Source organism: Euleptes europaea, chromosome 8 (assembly GCF_029931775.1).
Source record: "Euleptes europaea isolate rEulEur1 chromosome 8, rEulEur1.hap1, whole genome shotgun sequence".
Lineage (NCBI taxonomy): Eukaryota > Metazoa > Chordata > Lepidosauria > Squamata > Sphaerodactylidae > Euleptes > Euleptes europaea.
Window position 1 is genome coordinate 77,248,980 of NC_079319.1, and position 22,988 is coordinate 77,271,967.

The following is a 22,988-nucleotide window of genomic DNA, read 5'->3' on the forward strand; positions in this document are numbered from 1 at the left end:
CTCCCTGTGTATTGGCCTTGGCTCCCTGTTATATTTTGGGTTTCTGACATCCTGATTTCTTGGACTGAACCTGACTCATGCCGTGGACTGTCCTTGCCTGTATTGATATCTCGGACTCTGCCTGAACAGTGAATGACCTTGGACTGCTTTCCAGACCACGCTTTGTGCCTCCATCCCTCACTCTCTGCTTACAACATGACATCATACAAATTAGTCATAAATAAATGCTGTGGGTTTTTAAAATCGTAAAGTTCAGTGTTTGTCTAAGTCAAGGCCTCCCAATGTGGTGCCTACTGATACCTTTCCTGGTGCCCACCAAGAGTGTTTAGAAAGTGGATGGGGCCAGGTGGGGCTCTTGCTCAGCAGGGCTTTTGATTGCCCACGGGAGATCTGATTGGTTGTGCAGATTAAAATAATGTTGTTTCAGTGACAGCTGCAACCATGGTGTTGGTTTCATTCTCACTCTTCTTTCCCAGTGTACTTTTTAAAAACGACCCCTCTTCTTCCCGGCACTTGCGCTTCCTGAATGTGTGTGGCTCCATCTCCTGTGGTTTCCATTTTGTGGCTGGTTCCATCTCTCGCCACAGCCATTTTATGGCTGCGCCCACTATCCTGCTCTAAGTAGTAACTAGTAACATTAATGGCTGTCTATCTGTTTTGACCAGCAGTGTTTTTTGTGCACACACATTTCTGAAAATAAAAGCAAATTTTATCAGCTGGCATTTGAGTAGTTTGGTATCAAACAGACCAGGTGATCTCCTCACACTATGGTCAAACAAGGTAAGTTTGACTGTTGAACACATTCAATTTGAAATTTGCAGCATCCCCATGTCCCAGTATAGATGTTGTGTCAAAACATGATTTAATTAAAATCCGTATGATTAATATAATTATCCAAATGTGGGCCATTCCACCAACTAGGCTTAGTTAGGGTAAATTAGACAAGACAAATTAGATAGTTCGACACTGTCTGGAGTTGTTCCATTAGTCTTAACCAAGCTTTTGCCTGACGTATAAATGCAGACACCCTGGCTTAATTGAGACTTGTTCCCCGAAGCTACCCTTGAGGCAATACAGTCTGGGATAACAGCTGGGTCTCTGTGGGGGAGGTGGGGGGAGGAATTGAATGTGGGGAAACCAGAGTCTGTTGAAGTAAGCCAAGACTTGAATAACTGTCTGCAATCAGAATCCTGGTTTTCCACACTGGCCAGAGTGAAAAACAAGCCATGGTCTTGCTTGACTTCCTATTTCCCTACTTCCTCTTTTCACATGAGACTTGCACTGAGGGATGATCCTGTTCTTGCCAGAACTTTATACCTCCCAAGTGCCTGGAGTACTGAGAGGTGCAAACTGAGTATGAATGACAGCTCAGGGCCTTGATGTCGAAACAGTCCATTCAGGACCGCAACCTAAAAAGTGCAGTCTTGAACATCTGTGCCCTAAATGAAGACACTATCATCTTTGTGGCATCTATAGTACAACAAGGGCTGCAAACTCTGAGCTGAGGAGTTCCTGGAGATTTGGGGGTGTAGTGTGTAGTGCAAGGTCTTATTTTATGATACTTTGCCACTGTAGCTGACAACGGACAACTCTTAAGTACTTATGCAGTAGTGAAACCCATGTTAAAACTTCGTTGTCTTATTCTTTTTAGGGGAGCTGCTTTATATACTTTTTTTTAAATAACAGAAAGGCCAGGCCGACATTTCCAAAACTGAATAAATAAAATGGCAACATGATATTTGGGGCACGGATCAGATTATGGCCTGGATATTAGGTTACTATAGAACTGACTAACAGCAAAACATCTTGACATTTAGTTTTATGGGAAGGAAGCTCTCCCATTCAGATGGCCCAATTAAGACCCTTCTGTTGTACTGCAAGTAAAATGACCTCTGCTCTACAATCAAGTATAAATAGACTCTGCTCATAATGACAGCTTTGTTACGAAAATCCAACTCTTGACTATTTGACTATGTGAACCAGAATGTAAGATGGAAGATAGACAAATATGAGAGAAGCTAGCTATGAATGCTGACTTGATCAGGGCCAAACCAGGCCAAGCTGTAATGCTGATGCCTATCTACAGGTTGAAATTAGGGTTGCCGGTCTCCAGGTGGTGGCTGGAGATCTCCCGGTATTACAACTGGTCTCCTGACTATAGAGATCAGTTCCCCTGGAACTTGCTTTGGAAGGTGGACTGAATGAAAGTATACCCCACTGAGCTTCCTCCCCTTCTCAAACTCCATCCTTCGAAGGTTCCACCCCCCAAAATATCCAGGTGTTTCTCAACCCAGAGCTGGCAACCCTAGTTGAAATGCAAGAACAAATTTAAGTAAACATAGCTATTTCATGGAGGCATCTGATTCTTTGTGCAATCACAACTTTTCTGATTAATTATTCCATAATACTAGCTAATTACAGGGAAAGACAGACTGGTGTCGAGTTCAGGATTACAATACTGGTAATATTCTAATGATGACAGCTTTGACTCTCGAAACATTATACCCTGGAGATCTTGTTGGTCTTTAAGGTGTTATCCAACTTGAATCGTACCCTTCTGCATCAAACTGGCATAACTCCCCACCTGAAACTGGTAATATTCCATGGGTGCTATTTTGTTGGCAAGGTTCAACGTTTTATTTTCTTCTTAAGAGGGTCGTTCAGTAACTAAAACTCACCTTTTGTGCACCTTATGTCAAATAATATATTTTGCTTTTCTATGATCTCCAAAAAGGGCAAGCTATTGGAAACAACTGCTCCAGATTAAGGTGGGAAATAACAGTATTAGGGAGCTCAGCTGCTTTTCATGGGAATACTCTATGAAAATGTATTCTTTCCAAGTTTCCCCACCATACAGCTTCTCAGTTATCTGCTGCTGCTAAACTGGAAATGGTTGCTTTTTTCTGGTAGGGGAAGAATTCAGCAGGCACTTTTTCCTGGCTTGGAATGATGGCAAACGTTTCACTTCATGCTGTACCTGCCATGTTAAGGGCAACTGATCCTGCTGGAAAAGAATGGCAACCCAACGACACTCCCTCCAGCTCGGTTATCCTCACTTCCCTTTCCTTGGCAACTGTAAACCCACAAGAATCTGTGTCCGTTCCAATCACATTGAAAGAAGCATTAAGGTGGAGAGGGGTTGGTATTGGCATTCTGGAAGACTTTTTTTTCCTATTCTTTCTTCATATTTCCCAGCTTCAGCAACAGCAGTATGATGTTAAGGCAAGATAAATGTAAAGTGAATGAGGTGTAATCTATGCTTTTAATACTTTCATTGAATGGCTTGAACGAAGGCCTAGAACAGCCAGCCAAGATAGAAGGTACAGCAGTGTCCAAAAATAGGCAGCACGTCAGACTCTACGATCAACCATGACAACACGTTAAATATACAACCCATGTGCCAAGTATAAATACTCTAACGCAGCAAGCATCAGATTATCTCCTGGGCACTAGAGAGATCTGCACATGCTGCAGAGGCAAACACAGAGATCTGTATGGATGCCACTGTGTCTCTGCCCTGTATCCCATTGAACTTGACAGATTTCCTTATTTGTTGAATTCACATCCTACCTTCCTTTCCTTATCGAGGTCCAAATGCCATGCACAGGGTTCCTACAAGGTCTTCCATTCTATTAATGTTAGTTGCATTCAGTGCCCTCCAACCATACCATGGGACTATAGCTACATCTGAGGCCCCAATTCATGCACAAGAAGCACTAACAGAGCTGGACTGAGAGAAAGAACAGGGAGACGTTCTTGATGTTTTTCAAACATGTTCCTCCTTCCTTACTGAGATTTGCTTCAGAGCCTTACAGTGCAATCTTATGCACTTACTGCAGTCAACACAGAAGTGAATGGGCGTGGAAGGGTATAACTCTGTATAGTTTTGCACCGCTAGTCTTCTGAGGATGCTGAAGGACTTGCCTCCTAGGAATAATATTTAGTGATTAAGTCTTAGCACTGAGGTTAAACAGAAGCCTTGTGTGTTCTGGCATGGGAGCATTGTTTCTATTTCAACTGGGTGAAGACGGAATGGGTCGCAGAGACCCAGCACAAAACAAGAAAATCAAAGTGGGGGGTTGAAACGAGATATTGCCTTTCTGCTTCGTTCAAGAAGTTTGAGAACTTCCCACTCCAGAGCTCCTGCTGACTGAAGCCCTGCTTTCCATGTAGGTTGCCTATTTTTAGATGATCTTCAAAGAGCTGCAGTTTAATCCGTGGTTTTAGACAGGCGACTGAGATGTAAGACAGCTAGGACTTAAGGACTGGAACTCAAGTAGCCTAGAGACCTCAAACACTTGCAAGTAATGGAAGTTATATCCAAAATGGGGCAACTGTTTGTAGTCACAAGGGAACATGGACAACCTGCCCCACATGTCATTTAAAGAATGTCTAGAATTATGGAGTTGCAGAAAGAACACTGCCAGTCAGGACTGGCACCAAGTTTTTGGGGCCCACAAGCCACACTTCCCTTTCCACCCCCACCCATGCGGCCCCTGCATTTGCCTGTGTATCCTACCCTTGTAGGGTTGCCAGGTCCCTCTTTGCCAACAGTGGGAGATTTTTGGGGTGGAGCCTGAGGAGGGCGGGTTTGGGAGGGGAGGGGCTTCAATGCCATAGAGTCCAATTGCCAAAGCAGCCATTTTCTCCAAGGGAACTGATCTCCATCAGCTGGAGATCAGTTGTAATAGCGGGAGATCTCCAGCTATTACCTGGAGGTTAGCAATCAAAAATCAACACCTCTGCACCATTACCTAAGGTTAGAAAATTAGTACAGAAACAGGCTGATAACAATATGGCTACAACTTGTATCCCATTTGGGAACGTGGAAACCGTAAATTTGTCTGTGCAACCTTGTTTCAATGGATATTCTGATGTTGGAATAGATAAGCTAAAAAATATGCATGGTTGCTATTTTGTCCCTAAAATGGTGATGCTTAATAGTCTATGAAAGATTTGGAAGCTACAGAAGCTTATATTGAAATGAGTACATTTTGAAATCAATATATAAACGGGACTGAGGAAGAATTGAAATGATCGTATCCCTTTCTACCCTTCTTCATTTGAAGACATCGACCTCGGATTGACTGTTACTGTATCTGGACTGAGAAACACTTTGTTGTACATATACAATTGGCTTGTTAGCATGTTGTTGTACACCCAGAACTGAGTAATACTTTGTTGTATATATGCAATTGGCTTGGTAGCACGTTGTTACATTCAATACACTTTTGTCATTACATATTGTTATCAGCCTGTTTCTGTACTAATTACCTGGAGGTTGACTGTCTTATTCCCTTGCTTGCAAGCCTTCCTACCACCTGCACTCCCAGCTGCCCATAGTGCCTTTTGCCCCAGTGCCCACAGTTGGAACACCACTGCCAAGTACCACCTCCACAGTTCCTCCTCAACAATGCTGGCCAGCATGTTTAGCCAGGAGCACAGGGAGTGTAGCACTTATCAGCAGGTGGGGGAAGGGTAGGCAGCAGGCAAGGCATGTGGATGGGGGGCTGTTAGCAGCGGACCCCACTAAAAGCCTGAGCCCTGGCAGCTGCCCAACATCAGCATATGCTGATCCCAGCCCTGCCATCAGTGTTCGTTAGCTATCTGTCCACATTCTTTGGTTATCGCTATACTTTTGAGCAGTCAGCAGCTGCACAGGAAATTTTCAGCCACTGTCAAGAGTCTAATGAAATTTAGAGGTTCGCTGTAAATATATATATTAATAGGAATGCACATGAACATATGAAGCTGCCTTATACTGAATCAGGCCCTTGGTCCATCCATCAAAATAAATTATTGTCTACTCAGACTGACAGTGAGTCTCAGACAGAGGTCTTTCACATCACCTACTACCAGTCCCCTAGCTGGAGATGTCAGGGATTGAATCTGGGGCCTTGGAGATGCCAAGCAGATGCTGTACCACTGAGCCACAGCCCCTCCCCAACCTCAACTGGATATTAAGTTTAATGTGACATTGGGAGCCAGAGATTTTTGAGCTCATGAAATGTATAGAAAGGGGCTAGGAACACAGGGCTGGATCCAGTGGTATGCAAACATAAAAATAAATTCCACTCGCAGAAGTAACTGCATAAGATCTTGGGCAAGATCAAGGTCACATTCCCATCCAAGTTTGCTCATATACACAATGACACACAAACACAAGATCTTGTGCAATGATCTTCTCCCTCTCCCATACTGTACCTTGGGGAGTGACTTTGAGAATGGACTCCTTGGGTCACTTCCTGAAACCTCAGGATTGGTTGCATGGGTCATGCACAAGTGGAAACACAAATCAGTTTGACTTAGTGCAAACAGCTACTGTGGTCTTTTTCTTGCATTTCTGCTTCCACAAGCATCTAGCACAATTGGAAGTTTTGTGCTGTGTCCAACCAATAATCTTTTATTCTACTGGAGTATGGATTAACACATTACAATGAGGTGATGGGGGGCAGGATTTGGGTGCGGACAGGAAGCACAGCTAGCTTCTTACTGTGCTTGTGGTTAATGCACAAGAAAACCCATAATGCAGTTATGTGGCTGAAGCCGAGGTGGCAGAAATCTATTGGGGAGGGTTCTGGAGACAGGACAACTTGCATTCCACCACTCCAAGGGTGACAAGAAGCAAAGGAGGACTGAACACCAGTACTTTCTAATAGATGTATAAAAGAAAAGAGATTTGTGGCAGGAGCAGCTTCTCTCGGCCCTGCATGGCAAGCTACACCTGACAAGAATTCCTTCTTCCAACACAACTGGTATTTGTTTCCAGAGATAGATATTACAGATAGTGTGACTTGACAGCAGTATTGGATCTTATAGAATATGCAGAATCTGTCACTACGCCTATTGCAATGATATTTTTAGATGCAGAAAAAGCGTTTGATAATATAAATTGGAGATTCATGAAAAAAGTATTAGAATATATGGGTTTTGGGGGGAAATTTCAATCAGCTATTGGAAATATTTATACTTATATTTATACTTATCAAACGGCTAGATTGCTGATTAACGGTAGTTTGACACCACAATTTGAAATCCAAAAGGGTACAAGACAAGGTTGCCCTCTCTCACCTTTATTGTTTATTTTAACTTTAGAAATTTTATTGAGGAAAATTAGAAATAATACAGATATGATAGGTTCTCAAATTGGGAGAAATCATTTTAAGGTTAAAGCTTATGCTGATGATTTAGTATGTTTTTTAACTAATCCGATTAGTCAAATCGGAGAATGGAACAAAACGGTTGAGGTTTATGGAAAGCTTGCTGGTTTTAAAATAAATAAAAATAAAATATTGGTTAAGAATATGACTTTATTGAAGCAGCAAAAACTATCACAGTGTTCAGGCTTCTCTATTGAACATAAAATAAAATATTTGGGTATTTGGTTAACCTCAAATAATCTAAATTTATTTAAAAATAACTATATTAAGATTTGGCAGCAAATTATTACAGATTTGAAAAATTGGGGGAAAAATCCTCTATCATTATGGGGTAGAATTTTGATAATTAAAATGATGGTTTTACCAAAAATGCTTTTTTTTTTTCAAAATCTACCAATTATAAAAGGGGTTAAAATATTTAAAATGTGGAAAAGAGATATTTTAAATTTCCTATGGGGAAAGTAAAGACACAGAATAGCATATAATAATTTAATTGAATTAAAGGAAACAGGAGGTTTAGGATTACCAGATTTAAGAATGTATTATGAGGCATCCTGTTTCGCTTGGTTAAAGACCTGGATTTTGTTAGCGAATATTAAATTATTAGAATTAGAAGGCTTTAACTTACGTTTTGGATGGCATGCATACTTATGGTATGATAAGGAGAAGGTAAAGAAATATTTTAATATGCACATTATTAGATTTGGATTATTTCAAATTTGGAAAAAATATAGAAGGATATTGGAAAATAAGACCCCGGGATGGATCAACCCAGTAGAAGCTTATATGAAGAGAGGGACACGTTTAAACTTAGAAATGGATGTATATAGAGAAATTATTGAACGTAAGGAGGGAGAATGGGTTTTAAAAAGTAGAGAAGAACTTAATATTAAGGACTGGTTTTTGTATTATAAATTAAAAGATATATTCAATAAAGATAATCAGGTTGGATTTAATAAAAAATAAATCCAAACTGGAAAAAATATTAGCAAAGGGAAATAAAGGATTGATAGGAAGAATTTATAAATTATTAATTGAAATTAATTTAGAACAAGAAAGAATTAAGCCAGTAATGGTGAAATGGATGAAGGAGTTAGGATTTAATATTGATTTGGAAATATGGGAAAATTTATGGAAGAGAGAATTTAAATTTACAATAACTAATGAAATTAGAGAAAACTTATATAAAATGTTTTATAGATGGTACATAACACCTGTGATGATATCTAAAATGAGAAAAGGAGATATGGATTTATGTTGGAAATGTGGAAAGGAAAGAGGTACTTTTATGCATGTATGGTGGATATGTAAAAAAATTAAAAGTTTTTGGGAAAAAGTAATTAGGGAAACTAATAATTTGATCAATGGTAGAGTAAAAAGAAAACTTGCATTCTGTTTATTGGGAATTCCACAAAAAATATGTCTAATAATGATAGGGTTATTTGTCAATATAGTTTTGCTGCTGCAAGGATTGTAATAGCTTAAGTTTGGAAGCAAGTGAATAAACCTTCAATTCATGACTAGAGAGAGAAATTATGGATGTATATGAGGATGGCCAAATTAACCGAATTCCTACATGGAAAAGATATGGATGAATATAAAAAACTTGGGCAAAGGCCACCACATATTGGGATAAACTGGCAAAAATGGATTTTACTACTTTTATTAGTGAGTTATAGAAACTAGTTTTAATATTTTCATATTTAACTGATAATAGATGTTTTTAAAACTGTTAAGACACTTCTTTGGAAGTCGGGTGATGGGTCACTGTTTTAAGGTGGGTGGAGGGGTGAGGGGGTATATCTGGTTATTATATTTGTAACTACAAATGTATTAATTAACATATATAGATACTCTTTTGTATTTTTCTTATGTTAATTTTCTTTTTTTAATTATTGTTTATATTATTTTATTGTATTTGTTTTTTATGTGTTATGTTATAAAAATTAATACAAAATTATACATATATATATAAAAAGGCTAGACTACTGTGGGGGTTACCGCATTATGTATTCCCACCGATGTATTAAGAGTTTGAAAATGTTATAAAAAGCATTGCTTTAAAAGGGTTTTTGGATACTACGGCTAAAAAATGGTTGGAAGACGTCTTCACAGCTAAAGGGGCCAAACAAAGTGTGAACAGTATTTTTTATAACATTTTCAAACTCTTAATACATCGCTGGGAATACATAATGCAGTAACCAATGTACTGTACATGGGTCTTCCCTTAAAGACAACCTGGAAACACCAGTTAGTGAAGGACACCACAACCCGGTTACTATCGGGCACCCGGTAGAGCACACGTCACACCCATTCCACAGATATCCTTTGGTTACCGACCAGTTACCAAGTTCAATACAAGCTTCTGATTATTACCTAAAAAGCCCTCAGTGGCCTGGAAGGAACCCCTCTCCCACTATGTTTCACTGTAACAGCTTCACTCACCCGAGCAAAGCCTTCTAAAAGGGCCACCCTGCAAATGGGTAAGATTGGCATATGCCTGTTCACAGGCATTCTCATTGGTGGCTTCCACCTTAAGGAACAGCCTGCCTGAGGATGTCAGGGAGGTTCCCACACTTCTTTCATTCTACAGAAGGTGCAGAAGAGTAATGTTCAAGAGGGATTTAAAAAAAAGGAGATGAGCACTGCAGTAGACTGAAACAGTTCAGGAGGACAGACACCCTTATGGTTGAATAGGACTGTAGTATACTGCAATGATTACAGTGGGCATCACCTGCTTTTACTGCATTGTCTTTACCTTGTAATCCACTTTCTGTATTGTTTATAGTACATATCTAGCTTTAGATCATTTGTTGTTCACATTCTTCTCTAATTCTATAATCCTAGTCCTATTGCACTGGTTATTTTATTATGCTGTCTGGTTGCACTGTTTATACCCTGCAATCTCCCTTGAACCTCAGCAAAAAACATGGACTATAAACAAAGTAAATCGCAAAATAAAAACCTAGCGTGTTCCCTGCAAACCGCAGGATCAGTTGCAATGTAAATGTTCAGTAAGGGACAATTTGAACAAAGGCCACCTAGATAGCCAAGCAGGTGAGCCAAGCCACACCACACCGACAATGAGGGAATATAAAAAGTGTAAAAAGTCAGCACTACCAGCCAAGCTGACACGGTAAGGGGGAAAAAATCTTAGCAAACACCAGTCAGTGGAACTCAGAGCCCAAGAGCAGAATTGTGCTGCAGTTAAGGAGACTTACCTCTACAAGCATGTACAATGAAAGCATTGTGACTCCCAGGTTATATACAATAAGGAGACCCCTGAGTGGAAAAGCTGGCCTGTTCTTCATAAACGTGGTGCCCAGCCATATCAAGAGCAGATACGCAACAGTCAGCAGAAAGGTAGGTACGTAAGAATCCAGCATGAGCCATCCTCGGACCCTGGGATCTGAGGAGACAAAATGAAACATCAAGGAATTCATGCATGTACATATTTCTTTTTTCCTGCAGTACAATCATCCCAGGAATGGCCGTAAGGTCCCTGTGCAATCTCCTAACGGCAGCTAGTCCCCTCATCTCTGCATCCTTTGCTAATGGTTGTCTTCTCAACAAATGTACATGTCAAGTCTCTCAACTAGTGAAAAAAACTTTTAGTCTGCCTTTTAAATCAATTTAGTATTAATCAATTAATTGTAATATCCTTGCCTCTTATCAAGAAACCACCATGACATAGAAGAAGGGGAGGTCATCTTTAATACTGTTTTTTTTTCTTTCCGTCACAGAAGGGCATCATCATTGACAGAGCTTCGAATACTGTCCTTAACTCAGACCATCACTGATTCGTATTTGCCTGCACTAATGATATAGGTTTATTTATTTATTGAGCATATTGTTATCCCACCCTCCCCAAAGGCTAAGGGCAACGAACATCACATTAAAAAAAAACAGACATCATAACACTAAAACAATATTGCATGTTGAAGTTGAAACTGAACCTGGTAACTGCGGCAAGTTCAAAAATCTTGCTAATTATCAGTACATACAAAGATACAAGGCAGAAATTGAGTGAGATCTTAATTAAAAACTCTCTGAAATAACCAAGTTTCACAGGCCTTACAGAGATAGGACCAGCCACACTGCTTCGGCCAAACCACCCTACAACAGAGGGGGCAATGTTTAAGAAACTCCAGTTCCTCGTAGATGCCAACCAGAATGTCCGAGATGTCATTGTTAACGGAAGAAGTTGGGCAGTTCTAAGCAGGTGCTGGGTAAATATTCAGGGTGCGATTGCTGCTGGATTACGCCTCTAATCTGGAGAACCAGGTTTGATTCCCCACACCTCTGCATGAAGCATGAAGCCTACTGGGTGACCTTGGGCTAGTCACAGTTCTCTCAGAACTCTCTCGGTCCACACAGAGGCAGGGAAGGGCAAACCGCCTCTGAATGTGTCTTGCCTTGAAAACCCTACCGGGTCGCCATAAGTCGTCTGTGGCTTGACGGCACTTTACACACACACAGGGGTCCCCTTTAGTCTTGGTGAAGAACTAGAACTGGGTGCCATCTTCCCCTCCATTCTTGTCTTGACTCTACAGTGAAATGTGGCCCAGCATTCTTGGAATAAACAGCGAGTCCAGTAGCAATCAACAAAATGTTCAACGGTATACGTTTTGGGAGTCAAAACTCACTTCATCAGATATCTGACAAAGTGAGCGTTGACTCATGAATGCTCATACCCTGGGACATTTTGTTGGTCTTTAAGGTGCTGCTGGACTCTAATATTGTTCTACTAACACAGACTAATATGGTGACCCACCTGAAGTGTTCTTAGAAGAGTTGTGAGCCTGCTGTGCAAGTGTTCAGAAGTAAAGCAAAAAAAACCGGCTACAATTTCTTACACGTTTAAAAACAAACTAGGCTACTTTTACTACTAAGAGGTGAAACAGGAAGCAAGAATGTGGTAAACTGACACCCTGTACTACAAAAAATTACCCCCAAAATTTCGTTGTTCAAAGACAATGCAGATGCAGAAGATAAACAACTGGGAAGGTCTGTTACTTCTGCGCTTCCCTGAAGCACCTATCTGGCCTGCTACTGCTAGAAACAGGAGACTGTAGAAAGACCTTTGCTCTTGGCCAGCAAAGCAATTTTTATGTTTATTTGCCTAGTTTTGCATCATCTCCCATTTAAGCTCTGTGGGTTTATGGGTTTGTCTACAAAAGCAGCAACAAAAAAAAGAAAAAGAAAAGAATTTGTGGTCCTAGGGGAAGGGGGAAGGAACAAAGGTCAAAAGGGGAAGAAAGGTAGTAGTAAACATGACTGGAGAAAAAACAGGCCACGGCTTCTATTAAGAACAATCACAGAAACATTGGCACTGTGTAGGGCATGGATCCAGCATTGAGTGACCCTCCTGTCAGCTGATAGTACCAACTATCCACCCAGCCCGCCTGTTGCAGGAGCAGTGTGGGGTGGCAAGTCCTGGGGTCCCACAAGGGTTCAAGACACTGTGTGCTTCCTTCGCCATCTGAGGATGAGAACCATCCAACAGCCCCCATACTGGGTATATTTTGGAACAGCCCCACCCCAAGACCCCTTATGGGGGGCTCCAAACCAGGGGAGGCAGTAGGGTTGCCAACCTCCAGGTAGTAGCTGGAAATCTCCTGCTATTACAACTGATCTCCAGCCAATAGAGATCAGTTTACCTGGAGAAAATGGCCGCTTTGACGATTGGACTCTATGACATTGAAGTCCTTCCCCTCCCCAAACCCTGCCCTCCTCAGGCTCCACCCCCAAAACCTCCCACCATTGGCAAAGAGGGACCTGGCAACCCTAGGAGGCAGGCATGCAGGGTCAGCCTCCTCTCAAAATTGGATCCGGCCCAATCCATCTATGAAAGCTATGATGACAGCATGCAAGCAACAAACCCAAATACAACACAAAACCATGAAGTCCAAAGACCAAGGGAGGGTATGTGGGGAAGTTGGAGGCAACTGAAGAAAGGCCTCAGCAGCAGCCGGCTATATGTGGGAGGGGTGGGCCTTAGCCTTGCCCCTTCCCAGCCAGCATGGGTACCTGATTTGCTGACCCGGGCTGCAGCCAGGGCCAAGCCACATGGTCCCTTGCAGCCACTGTGGAACCAAAAGGAGGAAGGAGAATCCCTCCCCTTTTGCTTGCTCCCAGCCCCACGGCCACAAAAGCGGCTCTGGGTATGTCCAGGGCTGTTGCTTCTCAGAATTCTACATAAATATTCTCGGTGTTCAAGTCAAGAGATACTATGGTTTAATATGTGATAGTTTCTCTTCCAACCCATAGCAGAACCCTGGTAGATTCACTAAATAAGTTCCTGAGATCCTCTGTAGCTTTTTCTTATACCTCAACAACGCAAATGTTTTCAACACTGTTTCCTTCTGTGGCAAAGTACAGGCAATGAATATCAACTTACTGCTTTTTCCCTTTCAAGTAAGCTTTCCTTTCAAATGAGCAAACTGGAATAGGTAGCATTCATTTTACTAAAGTGCCTTTAAAGAGCTCTTGGGAGCTATAACATTTATCGTGTGGCTTTTATCAGCCACAAAAGCTTCAGGCACATTCTGGACAGAGAAAGGAATAAAAATGAGGTATATTTTGGGAGACTATAAAGAGGCACTATCTCTTTGTTTGAAGTACGAGTCTGTTTACAAATGTGTTCAAGAGACATATTTGTTGGATGCAAAAGCATCCAACACACTTGACACTAAGAGACACTGTCCTTCAGTGTTACTCCTCTGAAGATGCCTGCCACAGCTGCTGGCGAAACGTCAGGAAAGCAAATACCAAGACCACGGTCACACAGCTCGGATAACCTACAAGAACACAGGTGAATATTTATATCTTTAGTGAGTCCTTTGTTTAGTTCAGGCTCTTATCTTTAGTTACCTACTATGCATGCCTATGATCTCACATAATTAATTCTGGACTTCGGCTTGACTCTGGACTTTGGGTGACTTCGGTCTTCTCCCTATCTTCTTTGGTTCCTCATGCCATCTCTACACCTGTTATATAGACAGACACCTTATCTACCTTCCCAGAGTGCAATAAGCATGATGCATAGTCATCCTTGGCATGCTTTCAAAAGAGTAGCCAGGTGTGTTATCTGACAGTCTATAAACTAACCCTTGATTTAGTATCTCTTTGGAGAAGTCTCTAAGCTACTACCTTATCTGGTGAACTTTCATACTCTAACTGCACTCTTACATCTGCCTCTTTGAGGCCACTAATCTAGCCTATGTATACATTTAAGGATTAAGCATACATTTTCTTACATGCTTCAGTGAAGTGTATTATCTATAAAGTGATTTAAACATATATTTCTTACATACTTCAGTGAAGTGGTGCTAACTATAAGGTGATTCCTGTAATACATGAACTTTTTCCCTTTAAGTTGGAATCACAGCTTGCTGCAAACTGGATTCACAACTTCTACAGCACAAAGTGAGAGACAGCAGAGACAACACATCCTTCATATTCACCTAGGTATACCACAGTTTTCATTGTTTAAAAAATCTAAATACTAATTGCAAAATTGGCCAAATCTAAGGATACTTAAATCAGGAGACTAGAGCTGTGAACGGGCAAGACAGATCTTTCTACAAACCTGAAAAGGGCCCCAGGTTTGCAGACAAATGTGATTTTTTTTTTGAAAATACATTGGAGGGGTTTAAAATCCCCAAAATTATAAAAAGAGCTTTAACAAATGGATTCCTTCAATGGCTATTGCTGGGCAGTCAGTGCATTCCAGGCTTGGAGCTTCTGTGAGTAAAAGGCAGGAGAAAGGAGCAGGGCCCTTTCCAGGGCTGTTTTGGCCTTTAAGGGAAGACTCAGAGGGGGGAGGCCTGGGGCTAGGGTTGCCAGTTCCAGGTTCGGAAATTCCTGGAGATTTTGGGGTTGAGTCTTGGGGGGTGAGGCCTCAGCCAGATATAATTTCATACAGTTTCCCCTCCAAAGCAGCCCTTTTCTATAGGGGAATAGATCTCTGTCATCTGGCCCTCAGCTGTAATTCTGGGAGATCTCCAGGTCCCACACGGAGGATGGCAAACCTAGGCCTGGAAGCAACTTCTGAGAGACTTGATATCACCCAGTTTGCATGACTCAATTAGACTTGGCTGCTTGCTACTGTTCAACAGCAGCCACCCCATGAAAGCCAGCGGGGTGTAGAGGTTAGAGCTTCAGAGTAGGGTCTAGGAGACCCAGGTTTGAATCCCCATATTGCTCTGGAAGGTCTCTGAGTGATTCTGGACCAGTCTTTCAGCCTTACAAGACTGTTGTGCCTGAAAATACAGGCTAGAGTGTGGTATAGTGGTTAGGACTTAGAAGACTCAGGCCATTTATTCATGGAAGGTTTTGCATTGGATTTGCCACTCTTTAGATGCACTTTCCCCCCATCCATATTCTCAAAACTCAACAATAAGCCGCCATGCAGAGTTTTGAGAAATCAGATGGGGAAAATGTGCATCTATAGAGTGACAAATCCAATGCAAAACCTTCCATGAATAAATGGCCTCAGTGTCAAATCCCCACTCTGCTGCTGAAGCTGACTGGGTGACCTTGGACCAATCATACATTGTCAGCCTACAACAGGGCTGTTGTGAGGATAAAATGGAGAACAATGTAAGCTTTTTTGGGTCCACACTGGGGAGAGAGGCAGGATATAAGTGTAGTAAATAAACAAATAAACAAATCTGTTCATGCCAGTGTGGCATAAACTGACATGGAAAAGTATTATCCAGGAGCAAGCAGACAGATTTTTGCTCCAAAGGCCTGTCAGTGTATATAAAGTACCCATTCTTTATGGCCTAAAAACATTTCTTTCCCAGCTCCACGTTCGTGCTAGAGGGACCCTGCAGCAGCAGCAGCTGTATCAGGCCTTTCTCTCTATCTTTCTTCCACACAAGGAGTTCAAGTTAAGAAAGATGTCAGCACCTCTCATGGTCAAACAAGTACTGATATAAAGAAACGCTGGTGCTCAGGTCAGTGATCCAGACATAACAGAAGTGGCTTGTTGTTTAATGCATTTAAGAGCCACTGGCTGCAGCTAATGAAATTTCAGAAACTGCACGATGGTAGGTTAGTTGGGGGTAGAGAAGAGTGAAGGATTAGTCAATTACAATTATGAATCAGAACCTAGTGCTTTCGGCATTCTAAGTGCTCAAAGGGCCCAAATAGACATAATAATTATTGACATAATTGTAGAAATCAGCTTGAAGATGGTGTCTAATAGTAGCTAAGAAAATGAGTATGAATTAGCTAAGGAGCGGGTATCGAGGCAATGTGTTAATGACTTGTTTTTATATTGTTAATTTATTATTTTAATTGTAAGACATCTCAAGCAGGACTCAGATGAAATGGTGGGGTGCCGACTCCCAGAGGAGGCTCTGGGGTGGGGTGCCGACTCCCGGCTCTTGATGGTGTGCAATTAACACCTCTGCCCACCATCAAGAGCCTGGATATGACCCTTGATGCCTCTTTGTCAATGGAGGCTCAGGTCACAGCCGTGGCCCAGACGGCTTTTTTCCACCTCCGCTGGGCCCAGCAGTTATTGCCTTACCTCTCCTGCCCCAACTTAGCCACAATGATCCACGCAACAGTCACCTCCAGGCTAGATTACTGTAACTCACTCTATGTAGGGCTGCCCTCGAAATTGACCTGGAAACTCCAGCTGGTTCAGAATGCCGCTGCAAGGTTCCTTACAGGGACCCCGCTGCAGAAGCATATTCAGCCAGCGCTTCACCAGCTGCACTGGCTCCAGCTGGAACACCAGATCAGGTTCAAGGTGCTGATTTTGATTTTTAAAGCCTTACATGGTCTAGGACCTTCATATCTGTGGGACCACCTATCCTGGTCTGCCCCGCAGAGAATGTTACGTTCTTCTATTTACAATCTGCTGGTAGTCCCTAACCCAAAGAGTTTCCTGGCCGTCCCCTGCTTGGTGGAATAGCCTCCCAAATGAGATTAGGGCTCTGCAGGAATTCCACAGGCTCTGCAAGAGGGAGCTATTCTGCCAGGCTTATGGTTGAGGACAGCTACCGTTTTCTATCAGTGCTGCCCTCCCTCCCCCCCCCCCACTGTCACAGGCTTCAACATATGGAACATATGAACTATGTTGGTATTGAACATAGACAGAATTTCCCTAGTATAAAATCATAATTCTCATAAAAAAGCCATTTAAAAGCCTTTAAGCTGGACAGGCCTGGGCCTGCCTTTTATTCCATTCCATTTAAGAAACGGGTTTGAGTCTTTTTCCTTCACAGAAGCATTTCTGCTGAAACTGTGAAGTGAGTTGTAAGTATACCATGGTCAACAGTTACTAATGCCTGATTAGTTAACTTGCTGCTGGAAGTGAGCAGCTGAAAGTGAATACAGCAAAAAGACCTGTTAGAAGGGAATTTGTCATATAGTGTGCCAAGTCTGTTATCAGAGGGAATACTTTTAAGTTGCCATTCCTCTGTCCGCTCTTGGTGACTACTAAGTTTAGTGTGACCTTAGTGTGTTTCTCCTGATCAGCAGGAGCCTACTCTATGGTGAACACTGCCAAAAACATTACTTAACGGATGTTATAGAAATGTTATGCTGGTTTTAAGATTTATACATGTTAGAGTTTTGGAAGAATATTGAAAATATACTCATTTTTACAGCGTTCCTTAGAATACAAAGATGTTTGTAAAATGAAATATTATAGATGAATTAGCCAAAATAGCTGAATCTTGTAATGACTGTTCAGTATGTTGTTATGACAGCAGATAACTCTGCTGGAAGAGGAACTCCTTATATGGGAGTATGCAGAGAGCATGTAACTGAAGTTGACTTGCAGTAGGGTACATCTCAGAGTGTAAACCATGTTATGTAACTGATATTGTACAGTATAAATACAGGCAGGGAAAGGCTTGAAAGTTAGACCAAGTCTTTGGACTAAGAGGGTCTCAGACGATACTGGCTTGGTATGTATGAACTACTTACTTATATGTTATTCTAGACAGAGTGAATCAGATTCTTTTAACTAAATCAGACTTCTTTAACTGTTATATTTTAAGTATTGGATTTTAAAACTTAATAGTATGTAGAACTTGCTTGTATTCTTGTATACACTTTAAAGACTTAACAATACTTGCATATACACATATATTACATTGAAGCTATTCAATAAAAAGACTTACTTTTGTAAGTAAATTAAGTTGTGTCCTGCTTAGTAGGTGACTAACTGTATAAGATAACATACCACTTCTCAGGAAGGGGTCAATTCTAAGAGCATAGTCAACTGAAAGGCACTGACCTGCTTTACCACCCCCTCTCTTTAACATCTTTATTCAGTCAAACACTAGGTGGGGGGACTTACTGCCTGTAGGCTCTGCAATGGCGTATACAAATCAAATGACCTTTATTGGCATATTCTCAGAAATATAGCATAGATGGTACACAAGAATTCTCACTCCATACAATGGCGTATACAGCTGAGGAGCACCATCTTTGCACTTATGCACTTTTATTCTGATTTTAGCACTTTGTTGTTTGAAGGGCTGGATTTTATTGGTAGATAATGTTTGAATGTATTTTAATGGTTCAATATATTTATGTCTATTGTAAGCTGCTCTGAGCCCATCTTTGCTGGGGAGAGCGGGATATAAGAGTGATGAATAAATAAAAAAGTAAATAAAAGAGGTTTGACAGTCCAAAGTCTGCTTCCTGATCTCTGCCTGTCTCTCTTCTCAATGGTATGGGAAGGGAAAGAAGCATTCCTCTACCCTGACCTTAGCCAGAGGAAATTGTACAAATGTACACAGGAAATGAACCAAAGAACTCTGACATCAACACAATATTTCCACACTTTGGGCGCTCTGCAGTTTATGAAAGATAGGCGAACTCTCCTCCTCTCTAATTGAAATTTCTTTGAAAATTGTGAGTGGTACCCTCCAATACTTACAGATTGGTTTACAAACATTTTCCACACAGACATTCTTGCACAGTCACCTGGGAACTGTGGTTCTCATGTGGAGGAAGGCATTACGTTGTCTAGACAACCATGTGGCACTTTTTCCCTGGCATGATACCTACACACATGCAGAAGCCACTTTTGTTGTATTGGGTTGTTGTTTTTTAGCCCCTCTCCTTAAAGTTTCATCTTTTTCTGCAAACTCAAGGTTGCTTCCACATTTGCAGAAAATACGCCTTTCCCTTGTGTGTCTCCCGTTGTGTGTTTTTTAATCCATGACTGTACCACACTTGCCTATTAGATATATGACTAGGATTGCTGAAATAATGCATATGAAATGCTTTGAGTTCTCAAAAAAGGTGCTATATAAATAGTCAGTATTACTAGAACTATGCTGAGAAGGTGCTTCTTGTAAAACCCAGATACTCTTTCTAGAAAGCTATAAAGAGTATCACAATCTAAACATTAAATTATCATTAACTGCCAGTTTACAAAATTAAATATCAGTCCTGTGGTTCACGTCACGCTTATCGTCATGCAAATTTCTATATATCCTAGTGACACTAACAGTACCATCTCAAGCTGTTGCAGAGTTTGAAGAACATCGAAGAAAACAGGATTACAAGGGTGTAACTCTGTTTAGGATGGCACTCTAAATCTCCGGCTGATTGACAGCTCTGAGAAAAGAATACTCACCTCTAGATCCAAACATATAGTCCACATACTCATTTACTTCTCGGTCGATAGCCTTTAGCTGCTCCTGAAACAAAACAAAATGTAAATGTGTTATCTCCTCATTCTCTCTTTTATATACACCCATGATAACTAAATATCATCTCCTTGCTCAAAAGCAGTATACCTTGCTGCTGGGGGCAGATAACAGAGGATGATTGTTGCCTTCCTGCCCTGCTTGCGGACGATAGACTGTCTCACAAAGAATATCCCAACCCTCTACCGCTGAAAGAAGAGGGTATTGTGGTACCATTAGTAATAAACATTGGGAAGTGGCAACAAATGTGCTGGAGCCAAGGCTGCCACACTGTGCAGGCATGTAGCAGATTGCTGGTATAACCTGGCACCAGTCAGGGACGTCATCAGCCTATGCACGGTTATGCTAGCCTCTCAGGTGCTGCAACTATCACCCCAGCAGAATTAGCCCTGTTCACATGTTACCGTGAATGCATGTACATCCTACATGTACGTGCATACATCTGTTTGTAAGAAATGCCAACACACATTCATTTTACGAATGAAACCAGGGACCAGTACCAGGATAAATGTGGGGTTTGTATCACATGTTCAGCTGTACATGCATTGAATGTAACATGAGAATTACTGAATGAATATATTTTTAAAATCCAGTCTTCATTATATATGGACAGTACATACATTAGCTATAACTTGTGAACAGGGCTTCTGTTGCCACTGCGCAACCCCTATCAATAAGGGTGCTGCCTTCCTCGTTAGCAGTGCAGGTGGGGCTGGGATATTCTTGGCAATCTATTCCATAAGCAGCTACTTGTATGACTGATGGTAGCAACTGGCTGACCACTGTTGGAAAGAGAATGCTGAAGAAAAGAGACTTTTGGTGTTATTCAACAGCTCTCCTCTTATGTCCTTAATGCAACTATAATACTGACAGTAATTCATTTCTTTACAAGTGCCTCAAGGAACCTTAAGAGCCTGACACAACAAGTTGTACTGATGGGCAAAGAAGCATGCAGCAGCAGCAGGCATAAGTTACTGCTAAGGCTCTTGAAGACTGCAAGTGACCGGCAATAGGAGCTGAAGCACAACGTTGCACCAGTGTAGCATCAACAACACTGGACAGCCACATTAGCAGATATGGTCAAGGAGTGTCTCACAAAACTCCAATGCGATGGGAAAATAGTGGAAAGAGGGGAGTATAAGCCACCCTCCAGAACATTCAACCACCACAGAATCACCTATATGGGTACAGGCCTAACTGCATGACATCCCACACAATTGCCTTTACATTAGCAGAATGGACTTGTCTAGCACAGGGAGCCACCATAGAAAGTTGACATGTAAGCAGTCCAGATTTCAGATACCTACAGGAGGAGACTGTTTGTGAAAGAGCGCTCTTGGGACATTAAGAATCTTGGGGGGAGGGGGTTGTGTATATTCTGCATAGGATGTACATACACAGTGAAATTTGCATGCACAAAAGCAAGGGCAAGGCAGATGCCCAAGAAGTGCTATTCAGATGGAAATTGGGAACCATTAAAATACCTTTGGCAGATGCAAATTGCTACATAGGAATGGCAAATTAACATTATTCTATGCTTTCTTTTTTGTGCCCTTCAACTTCATGGCTTGGGTGCTATAATTATTATATATAATCATTATATATTTCAGAGGTCACATGAGAGCTGAGACTCCATAGCAGATTTGTAATGCTATATTAATGCGGGTAATGTAAAATATATCAATGCTTCGTTTTTCTTTTTTGCAAATTGTTTTGCATTTTTACCTGTTGTTTCTAGTTTTGTGTTACTTTTTGTCTGTAATAATTTGGTTTATGGAAAATCTAATTCTGAAAAAAAGAAATCTACTACTACTGCACTTCTCCCCCCTTTGGCCAAAGCATCCTTTTGGAAATAACAGAGCAATACTACCTTTATTTATTTGGCTATTTATACCCTCTCTTTCTCTCCACTGAGTGCTACCGGTAGTGATTTGATTCAAATGTAGAAGTCATTTTATGTGAATCAAAGTTCAATATACTTACATGGCATTTCATTCAACAGCATTATACAAGTGTGTCTAAGCATGTATCCACAGTATCCACTATGTATCCACATTGGGTAGCACATTTAATATTTACCTAGGTCCACTTTACACATGATGGCTTCAATCCTAAGAACACATTCATGGCAGTAAACCCCATTGAATAAAATGGAACTTACTGCTAAGCAGACTTGCTTAGGATTGCTCCCTACATTTTTAAAGTGTACACCTGGGATGTTTTAAGTGTAATCCTAAAAATATAAAGTGATAATGTAACACTCATGTTTGCAAATGCACATAGCGCAGAGATAATACTTGTCAGGGATCTCCGGTCAGAAGGCTAAATTATTTTTTTAAGCACGGCTTTAAATGAGAATCTGAGCCAGGAAATGTGGAGTGTGAGAGAGCTGAGAACTTTAGCCGATTCTTACTCTTTCTGTTTAACAGAGGCACCATTGTCCTGAGATTTAACAGGGCATTTGGATGGGGGGGAAATGCTTTGTACATGGCTTATAACATATGGGAAATCAAAGCCCCAAAGCTGCTTGAATGTATGATTAGATTATGTAAGTGATGCTCATACAAATTAGGAATAATGGCATTATTAAAATGAATTCCATTGCCAGAGGGCAAATCTATGTGAACACCAAAGGCTGAATTTTAATGAGTATGAATTGCATGTTGATGTGCATGAAGAATAAGGAAAGCAATAGTGAAGCTTCCTGGGGGGAAAAGTACACTAAAAGTTGGTATTTTCATTCACGATGCTCATAGCTACTTGAAATTACCCCCATACTATTTCTTTCCAATAAGCAAGGAATTTTCCTCACTGCTAATCTAGTTTCACTCCTCGATTATGTCATCTATGGAGCTTGATTTATGACTGGAAGATGGGTGTGAAGGAACAAGATGCAGTATACAAGGTCTGCTACCTTATGCATACTTACCTGGGAGTAAGCCCCAGTGAATGCAGTAGAGCACAATTTGAGTAAATATGCATAGGATAGGCCCACACAATATGTTTTCTCATTCCTTTAGGTTGCAAGCATGCCACTTTGCAACATGCAGTTCCAACAGGGATCATGCCTTGCTTCCTCTTAATGCATTACAGACCCCCCCCATTTTGTTTGTGCTTGAATTGTGATGTTTGAATTGCA

At 41.2% G+C, this 22,988-nt stretch overlaps 1 protein-coding gene across 1 annotated transcript in view; it reads right to left on the reverse strand.

Annotated features, from left to right (window-relative positions):
- Positions 1-19,835, reverse strand: part of ELOVL2 (ELOVL fatty acid elongase 2) — a 35,714-nt gene extending 15,879 nt beyond the window's left edge. Inside the window, exons 1-2 of the mRNA XM_056854357.1 lie at positions 19,777-19,835; positions 10,382-10,569 (exon numbers count right to left, since the gene is read on the reverse strand). Of these exons, the coding sequence (XP_056710335.1) occupies positions 10,382-10,569; positions 19,777-19,792 (204 nt within the window). The 5' untranslated portion in view covers positions 19,793-19,835. The remainder of the gene's footprint in view (positions 1-10,381; positions 10,570-19,776) is intronic.
- Between the last annotated feature and the right edge of the window lie 3,153 nt (positions 19,836-22,988).